The 9,974-nt window shown below is 58.1% G+C and overlaps 1 protein-coding gene across 1 annotated transcript in view; it reads left to right on the plus strand.

Moving 5' to 3' along the window:
- Positions 1–5,479, plus strand: part of PRMT8 (protein arginine methyltransferase 8) — an 84,114-nt gene extending 78,635 nt beyond the window's left edge. Inside the window, exons 9-10 of the mRNA XM_059081380.2 lie at positions 3,742–3,863; positions 4,617–5,479. Coding sequence (XP_058937363.1) covers positions 3,742–3,863; positions 4,617–4,700 — 206 coding nt within the window. The 3' untranslated portion in view covers positions 4,701–5,479. The remainder of the gene's footprint in view (positions 1–3,741; positions 3,864–4,616) is intronic.
- Positions 5,480–9,974: the final 4,495 nt, after the last annotated feature.

Below are 9,974 nucleotides of genomic sequence, written 5' to 3' on the forward strand. Positions count from 1 at the left end.
TTCCCCACATTTAGGACCACATCAGGCACATGGCAGGCATCCTGAGTGGGTGTCTGCTGAATGAATGAATGATTGAATGAATGCATGCAGGAGTGAATGTATGAATGAGTGAATGAGTGAATGCCTGAATGAGTGAATGCATGCAGGAGTGAATGTATGAATGAGTGAATGAGTGAATGCCTGAATGAGTGAATGAATGAATGCCTGAATGAGTGAATGTATGCTTGAGTGAATGTATGAATGAGTGAATGAATGAATGCCTGAATGAGTGAATGAATGAATGCCTGAATGAGTGAATGCATGCAGGAGTGAATGTATGAATGAGTGAATGAGTGAATGCCTGAATGAGTGAATGAATGAATGCCTGAATGAGTGAATGTATGCTTGAGTGAATGTATGAATGAGTGAATGAATGAATGCCTGAATGAGTGAATGAATGAATGCCTGAATGAGTGAATGCATGCAGGAGTGAATGTATGAATGAGTGAATGAATGAATGTGTGAATGATGGTACGGTCATAACGAGGACGCCTGAAGGCCACTTACACTATCTTGAAGGTTGTAGTTGGGGCAGAGCGGGAGGGAAAGGCTTGTCCACTGACCAGAACTCTGGATGTCGTGGTCCACAGTGATACTGAACGTTCACCCTTGTGCACAGCAACTTTCTGGAGAATCCCTAGAACATTCCAGACCCCGACAATGAGGCAGCACCGCTTTACAGGCCAGAGCCATAGTTGATGGATAAATGAAATGATATACCGCTTTCCACAATGATTAAATAACCACCTAATGCAGTGGCTTAGCAATACCCTAACCTGGGCCTGCTATGTTACAGATAAGGGGACCGTATCATTCATCTTTCAAATGAGGACTCTTTGCGAGTGAGAGGGAGAGCTACTACTGATAATTACAGCAGGAAAATGGTCCTAGGTGCGGCCGGAGGCCCGTCATGCTCAGTGTATCCTTTCCCCTTCCCGTCACCTACCCTCCCAGTCCCTTGGGAGATAAACTTTCTGCAGATGTAGAAAATGAGCTCCAGGGTCACACTGCAAATGCAGGGCAAGGTGGAGACCGGACACTGGGCCTACTGTTGCCTAGTCCAATGTCCCTTCCCCTGGTACCCACCCTGGAGATGGATTAGATGCAAATGATTGAGAAGGAACAGCAACTGACTGTGTATCGACAACACGTGGGGGGAGACTTTTACGTCTTGGCAAAGCCTGCCCCCATCTCACAGCCCAGAACTACTGAATTCAAATCTCTAGGACTAGCATCAAAACACCTGAACTGTCATCACCTTCTCCTGGACACCGTGATGGAGAAACCTTCATTGAGAAAACTGCTTTAGCAATGAGTCCGTGGACCCGTCACGGAAATGAGATGTCTGGGGAAGTTCTTAACCTTTTGATGTTGACGTCAAAGGGAAATATCACTCTCCTCCAACCCAAGGCTGGTGTCTTTTATTATTATCATTATTATTATTTTCTTGTGGTACCAGGGCCTCTCACCGCTGTGGCCTCTCCCGTTGCGGAGCACAGGCTCCGGACGCGCAGGCTCAGCGGCCACGGCTCACGGGCCCGGCCGCTCCGCAGCACGCAGGATCCTCCCGGACCGGGGCACGAACCCGCGTCCCCTGCATCGGCAGGCGGACTCTCAATCGCTGCGCCACCAGGGAAGCCCCCAAGGCTGGTGTCTTTTGGGGGACCAGCATCAGAGGTGGACTTCTGGGCTCGCTGGCTGGCAGAGCTGAGCCAGTGAAGTCTCTGGGAGTCTCACAGGCATCTGATTAGGAGGCAGAAGGAAGCTGCTGGAATCTCCTTGCCTGAAGGTCTTTAAGAACAGGAGAGACACCTGCCTGGGTTGGCGTGGGTGGCAGCGGGGGTGAGAGTGCTGTCAGTCATACGCTGCCGTTCTCTGCACACCCCGGAGACGATCTTTTGGCAATTTGTTTAGCTGTCGTTGGAAGGGAAGGTGCTGGGAACGGGTGGATTGTGCCTGCGGACCGCTGTATGCCTTGGAGGCCAGGAAGGCTGGGTGTGTTTGGGGATCCAGGATCCGAGCGGCACGGACTCTGTGTTCACGATCCTCCTGCAAGCCCTTCCAAATCCGCAGGCTGCTTCCCCTCCACTAGACCTTGAGTTTGCATCGATTTCCTAAGTGCACACATCGAAGGCTACTCGAGTATCCAAACCACGGACATTTGATCAAAAGCTAGTTCACCGCAAAGGACACAGACAGACGGACTCTTCACCACCATTAAAATCGACCTCGGGGTTTGAACGATCTTGGTCTGACTGGGCACATGCGATAAGTCCCGTCAGGTCGTGCGTGCCCTCCTCCGGGCTGGGCCGCAGGTGTGCGTGCGGTCGTGGGACAGCCCCGACCCTTCCCGTGATGAAAACTCTGCCTTCTAGTGATCTCAGCGCCTAGCCTTAGTTCTGCCTCCAAAGCCACCTATAAGGCCACATATAAGTCTTTCCACGTGACAGCCTTGGAAGTGTTTGAAAGGCACTTATTACATCCTCCCTAAGTCTCCCCACCTTTAGCTCTGGTCCTAAGCAAAGAGGGAATCAGTGTTAATGAGTCCTGCATCCTGGTGGAGGGAGGTAAGAGCCTGAAGGGCAAGAGGAACTGGCTGTAAGACGGATCCTTCTACAGCCCTTAGGTTCCAGAGCCGCGATGTCACCGAACACCTCTGGGTACCTTGAAGCGTCACAACACGCCCCCCTCCGGGGCTTTTTACCGTCGTTCATTTATTTGCTATTCACACACCTAGCAAGGGTGGTGGTGGGCTCTGAGGATAGAGCAGTAAGCAGACGCTGGCCCTCATGGAGATCGCAGTCTTGTGGAGGGAAGGGACAGAGATGGTTATGCAGGGGCGTGACAGCCACCGTGGTGACATAAGGCTTGCCCAAGGATGTGACCTTGAAGAATGAGGAAGGGAGAGGCTGGTGGTCAGGGAGGGAAGAGTGTCCCAAGGACGGCTGCTGAGGAGGGGGGCCCATAAGACAGGACCCCTCCTCTAGCTGTAGAATTTGTAGTGGGCCCAGAGGGATGGATGGGATTTCGTGGCAAATACAGGGGAGGGGAGGTGCAGGCATCAGTGTGGCTTTGGATCCCGCACGAGGTGTGAGCTGTGGATCAGCGTTGGGTCCGTGGAATGAGAATCATGCCCAGTTTCTAGGAAGGCACGGCTGAAACCCCAGGGCAGGCATGGGCCAAGGGAACTAGGATTGGTTTTAGGACAGAGAGGCAGGCAGGGAAAGCTATTTGTAGGACTTGGGGTATCAGTGGAATTGGCGAAACTGGCTCAGCCGTGGAGTTGGCATGTACGGTCGGTGGCATTGAAGGGGAGACAGGATGCACCGCCCTCCAAATCTCTCCCCTACGATGTCTGAAAGTCTTCACTCTGTTGAACTAATGAAGAACAGTAGCATTTTGAGGTTCGTTGGTGTTAATGCCGCCCCTTGCGTGACTTTGTCTTATCAGCTTGTTTCTCTTCTGATCCCCAGAGAAGACCCCGCAGTCCCGAGGGGGCGGGGCCTTGGCCCGGGGCGGAGTCCCTGGGCTGAGCGCGGTGTCCTGCGGGCCTGGAGCAGGTGCAGGGGCTGGGTGCCTGACCCAGTGAGAGTGCTTGCTGGGGTGTTCAGTGAGCCCCAGAGGAAGCCCAGCAGCGCGCGGGCGGGGGCCCGGCCCCTCTGGAGACGCCTTCTCTAACTTCTCCTCCTTGTCATCCTCCAGCCCCTGATGCCCCCTACACCCACTGGAAGCAGACTGTCTTCTACTTGGAAGATTACCTCACTGTCCGGAGGGGAGAGGAGATCTTCGGGACCGTATCCATGAAGCCAAATGCCAAAAACGTGGTGAGTGCCCAGGCGGCCTCTGTGAGGCCGGGCTCAGAGAGGAGGCGGGACCCCGGGGGCCGGCTTCCGGGGAGCTGCCAGGACCCACTTGCCCGGGTGCCTGGCTGCCTGGTGCACGACCAGAAAAGTTAAGGGGAAGCGGTAGGAAGGAAGCGGGTTTGGACGTGGTGGCCTCCTTCAAGGACTCCAGCCTGGACCCCTTAACACTGGGGAACTGGAGCCTTGCTGTAGGACACCCTGGGGACCCTCCCAGCCTTGAGGACAGCTTCCCGCCCTTGCTGGGAGGTGTTTTGAGAACAGAGGCTGTGGCCATGGACTTTGCCTCATTTAGGACCAACTGAGCCAGGAAAGAACAGTGTGTGGTGGCTTGGAAGACCAGGTTCGCATTCCTCAGGCTGGCCTGGGGGGCTGGAGGCCGTGCGATTCTTCCTGAGCCCCCTGGGGTGCGGGCACGTGCCGGGCAGGCGCCGAGGCTTCCGCCCCGGGAGACTCAACCGCCCCACTTCTCCCGGGATGAAACCGGAGGGAACATCTCTGTATTCTAACAGGAAGGACTTAGGTTAGAAAAATCAAAAGCCTTCCCGTGAGGGTAACGAGGCACCGGAAGAGGCTGCCGGGGACTGTTGGTGGGGAGTGGAGCCCCGAGCTGGAAATCCCTAGCGGCGCAGATGCGCCCACCGCCTGCGGGGAGTGGGGTGGTCCCCGGTCCCCGCCTCCTTCCGCGCTGATGCCCTGGCTCCTCCTCCTTTGCAGCGAGACCTCGATTTCACAGTAGACTTGGATTTTAAGGGACAGCTGTGCGAAACATCTGTATCTAATTACTACAAAATGCGTTAGCACACGTGGGAGGCTGCAGAGAGCGAGCGAGCACGGAAACTCACCTCCATCTGAGGCGCCGCCACAGGGGACCCTGTTTGCAGGACTACACGCTCCAAACCGGAGTCTGACACTCTGCCCTCGAGATTGGTGAACTCAGCCGGCCTCCTGAGGGCCCTGCCACTGGACAGAGGGCCTCCAGCTCCTCGGCTCTGCTCTGGGGGCCCTTCTCAGAGGCTCTGTCGTCCCGACAGAGAGCCACGGCCAGCGCGGCAGCCGGGCCCCGATGGAGGAGTCCACGCGTGTCCCCATCGTCCTCCTTAACCGTGACTCTCGGATCTTCAAGTTTTGCATGCTGCAGGCATCTAGGACAGATTGCTTCACTAGACCCTGGAGACTAGCGTCTTTGATAGCATAAGCCAGACTCTGCGCGTGCGGCGGTGTGCGTGCGGCGGTGCGCGTGCGCATGCGCGGACGGCATACCTAGTAGTTCCTTTACCCGGCACACTGGTATGTGCTTTGCATATACAGCCAAGCGGTCACGTCTGTGTTCATCCAGGGCCGTGTGCGTGTGTGCGTGCGCGTGTGTGCGTAGAATATATATTTACTCTCAGAGGAGATTCTGTTGCTTTCGAATAGGAATTTGTTTTGTGTTTAGTTCTCCCCCCTCCCCACCCCCTCCCAGCTATGAAATGTCCTCTGCACTAGCTCCGGTCTCCTTTTGACTAGACTGTGGCCCCGAACCCTGGACACAGGACCATGCACTCCGTGGGCGCTCAATAAATGCACATGAGAGCGAAGCGATGGGGTGGCTGTGTTCTCGGCGCTCTGGGCAGGGGGCCGGGAGGAGGTCAGAGGCCACAGTGGAACAGAAGATCCAATCGAGCCGCTCCCAGAAGGAAGGTAGCTCCTTGGTAAAGGGCGCCTTGAAGCTAGGACCAGTCCAAGGGCTCCTCCCTTGTGACCCTCAGGGGTGGGAGGAGAGTCCTGCAGCTGGGGTGGGGAGTCGTGAGTTAACCTCGAGTGCTCCAGAATGGGAGGCCAGGTGTAGCCTGGAGAGAGGCCGAGGTCGGGGCGGGAAAGGCTGGGAGGGTCCAGAGGAAGCAGGAGGTGGTGTGAGCTCACGGTCCTGGGCTGCTGGTGTGAGACTCGGGCAGGGGTCTGAGGGGGGCAAGGCCCCTGGAGGCACGGTCCAGGGCGTGGTGGTGGACGGTCTCGTTCCTGCTCCCTCAGCCCATTCCTGGCTGCCTAGGTGGGTGTCTGTCCTGGCCTGCACCCTCCTCATCAATGGGACCCCCCCACGTCTTGAATAGGGCACCCACAGAACCCAAGTGAAAGAACTTGGGTCCTGGAGTTGACATCCTAGGGTCTACGGAAGCTCCCTTCCCCAGAGTGCTTTTGCTAAATCTCCACTTCCCCAAACGACTTCTGTCCTGCCACCTCTACCCCTTTTAGACTCTGGTCCCATCGTGGGGAGGGCAGAGCCAGATGGGGGCCTGCCGGCTCAGCAGAGGCCTGGGATTCTTCGAAGGCCCAGAATGTTCCCTTCTTGGGAAGGAGCAGGAGGTGTAGGCTAGTGCAGGGGCCTCAGGGAAGTGCCCGGTGACCCCTGATGCCCCCCCGGGCTGCAGAGAGCCCTGGGCAGGCAGAGCCGGGCCTCCAGCAGGGGTGCCTCCTCCCACCGTGGGCAAGTCACACACTGTGACTGCATTTGCCATCCGGCTCCGAGGGACAGGGGTGCCCTGGGCCAGGCAGGGCCTCTGGAGTTCTTTACCTGTCCCCGTCCCCCACCTTGCTGCTCCAGGGCTCAACCGCGGCAGGAACGAGATCTCTGTGGTCGGAATGATCACTCGATGAGAAGTTGGGGCCTCAGCCGTGGGCAGGGACCAGACCAAGCTGCCTCGAGGGTTCAGTTGCCGCGGAGCCTGAGGGCCGCCTCTTAGGTGTGGGAAGGGGCGCGCCAGGCTGGCCCAGGCCGTGGGCGTCCAGACCCGCCTCTGCCTCCAGTGCTCTGTGGCCCCCAGTCCCGGAGCTGGGCCCAGTGAGTGCTCTCCACACCGTGTCCCCGGAGCCCTGGGGCCTGTGGGCCGTACCAGGGTCAGTGGGCAGGGCTCTGGTCCCCGTCCCCAGGTTCACCAAAAGAACAATTCTTCCCTTCTCTGTTTTTATATGTTACTAAAAATCCAGCTAAAATGAAGAAGTGAAAAGGAACCGAGACCAAACCAAGGACCTTTGACAATGGCTCACGTAGGTGACGCTCAGTCCACCTGGCCCTGACGCCCTGAGGTCAGCCATCCCTTGGGGCCTCTCTCTGCTCTTCTCCACTACCCACCAGCCCTGTGCAGTTTCACCCAAAGGGCTTTCTTCGGCCCCAAAGCAGCCTTTGGGGCTCGGCTGGATGCCCACCTCTTGGCCCAGAACAATACTTCCCCTTGCTTGCATCTTTATCTCCTGCCCCGATATTCAGCTCTGGAATATTCTCCCTGGACCTGTCATCACTCAGAAAGGGGACAGGCTCTGTGGGAAGCTATGGAGCTTTGGTCTGAGTTTTAAAAGGGGGGTCCTAGCTCTGTGGATGCCCCGCTTGGCAGGCAAAGTGGGTTTCAGTCCCCACTGGCCCCATGGCCCCGTGCTCTTGTGCAGTGTACGAACTGCACGATGGTCCACAGAGGCCCTGGGAGGAGCCCGCAGAGCCCTTGTTTGTTTCCCTCCAGCTGCGCGTAAGGCTGTCCTGAGTTTCAGTTCTGAGCCAATCATGCTTTCCTTTAGAGACCTGTCGGGGAAACTCCTAGGCTTGGTGCAAGTGTGGTAACAGAATCTCTGTAGGATGGAAATGTGAAGTGTTTGGTTTGCTTTGCTTTTTGGTTATTCTTTAGCTTCCAAGACAGGCAGTCTCCCCTGTGTCATGTTCCCTGGGAGAGACACTCAGGTGCTGGGAAGACAGGGGGCCCATTTAGAGGCGGTGGATGTAGCGGACAGAGCCCACAACAGGGAGATGCAGAGGAGGCCTCGGCTGGCCTGTAGGTGGGAGCTTCCGGGAGCTCTGGGCATTTGGGAGCTGCAGGCGCTCCTGACACCCCTGAGGGCCAGGAGGGGAGGCCCAGGCTGGGCAAAGGCCCGGCAGTGTTGCGGGCGTCACCAGCCAGCAGACGAGAAGCCCCCCCACCCCCTCCCGGGCCCCAGGTCTTCAGCATCTGCCACCCTGGCTCCTTGCTCTGCCCTGGGCTGCAGGAGTGAAGTCTGCAGGGTGTGGAGGAGCACGTCCACCACGGCCCCCTCCCTCCTGCCCGTGGGAGCGCTGTAGCGGGACTGTCGTCTCCCCTGCTTCGGTGGGAAGTAAGCAGTGTCTGCTCTGAGCACGTTCGCGTTGGGATGAGGGCTCAGCTCCACGGCAGGGATGCTGCGGAGACCACTTCACTCGTGAAAACTGTTTCTCCCTGACTCTGCCTCTTTCTTTTTTCCTTCCTTCCTTCCTTGACTGTACCCGACTCAGTAGTGACTTTCTCCGTGTCCCTCTCCTCCCTCCCTGGGGAATTTCTCCCTTCCATCCCAGCCCACTTCTCCCCAGGCCTGCAGCCGCGGTGCCCCTTTCGTGGTCTTATTTGGCCTGCATTGTTCATGGGCCCCTCTGGGCTTGCTCTGAGGTCCACTGCAGGCTTGGACTTCCCCGCTGGACCACACGCTCCAAGGGCAGAGATCTGCCTCTTTCTGCCGGAGTTTCCCCTGGACAGAATGGAGGTGCAGGTGGGAGGAACAAGGCAACGGCGGACCAGCTTGACCCCCGCGGAACGTGCCCTGCAAACTACCTACTCAGGACCCCCAGGCTCCTGTCCCTGCGATCTGTGCCCCTCGGGGGATGCCCGTCTCCCCTTTGCCAGGCCCTACCTGGTCCCCTCTCGGTGGCCTTCCTCTCCTCTGGGCACCACACCCGGTACTGCACCGATAGGCCCAGCGTGGTTCCAGAGCTCAGTAACGGAACGAAATTAAGCCGGATCTCTCAGCCCATCCCCAAGCCTCAGGGGGGTCACCTGGTCAAGCGCCTGTCCCTGGCCTACTGGCCAGTTCAGATCCTTGGGCTTCTGCGCTGCCTCGTCTCCCGTCTCTAAGTCCCGGATCCCACATAGGACAGGAGCTCCGTCTTGTTTTCACAAACCCCCCTCTCGCCTACTTGGAGGGTCCCCAGGCTGGTTTCCGGAGCCCTCTTGCTAAAGACAGCTTTCTCGGGACCCCTGCTCCCTGCCTGGCGTCTTGAATGGCACCTCCCAGCATGCCTGGTTTCTGAGCACAGCCCCCCCGCCCCCCCGGGAGGCAGCCTACCTTACACGCTTGGGCGTGTGGAGCGCAGACCCTTGGCCTGTGGTCCTGTGCCCGCCGGGAGGAGCCTGCTGGCTTCCTGGGGATGGGACATCGCCTCACACCCGTCTGACCACACTGGATGTGCCCGGCTCATGTCCAGAGCCTCCGAGGCCGCTCCGCCCCCATCCCGTTGAAAACAGCCCCTATTCATCTGAGGCTCAGACGCAGCCGGCTCAGCGAGCAGAAATTCAGCCCACAAACATGTCATGGAAACGGCATGGGCTCCAGGCACTGGTAACAGGGCAGAGTCCGCAGCACCGTCCCTGCCCTCGGGGCTCCGGGTACGCACCGCACCGCGGGCTGGTCACTCTCTGCGCGGGCGGGGCCTGCGCTTGCCCCAGAACTGAGAAGCGGGGACCCTCAGCCATCCTCCCTGACCACCCCCCCTCTCCCCCATCCCCTGCAGTCTTGGCCCCCTCAGCAGGGGACGCAGACTGTGTCCAGGTGGTGGTGGTGGGGCCTGATCTGCTCTAAAGAGAGACCCTGCTGAATTTCCCTGCTCTCCGCAAACTGCCCACAGCGGCCCAGCCTGTCACTTTCAGAGAAGGCCCGGGGCCCTTCCTGTACCCTAGCAATAGGTCATCTCTCACTGCAGAATTGAAAAGGGGCTTTACCAACGTCTAGACTGTAGCCAATGACTCAGCCTCAGGAGAAGCCAGAGCGCACGGGGCAGAGGGAACCCCTAGGGTGCTGGGTCAAGGACCCAGGCCCCTGCGGTCCCCACCTCCCAAGGCAAGCGTCCATTCCCGGATGAGTCTGCCACACGACGGAGGTTTGGAGCCAAAGGAGCCCCTCGAGAGCCGGCACTGGTGCTTAACTAACCGCGTGAGTCTGGGCCAGGTGAGACTGAAAGGAGGTAACACGGATGAAAGGACCAGAAAACACGTTTGGAAGTGGAAAGTATGATGGACATTCCAGTTACGGTTACTATAGTAATAA

Source organism: Kogia breviceps, chromosome 12, assembly GCF_026419965.1.
Source record: "Kogia breviceps isolate mKogBre1 chromosome 12, mKogBre1 haplotype 1, whole genome shotgun sequence".
Classification (NCBI taxonomy): domain Eukaryota; kingdom Metazoa; phylum Chordata; class Mammalia; order Artiodactyla; family Physeteridae; genus Kogia; species Kogia breviceps.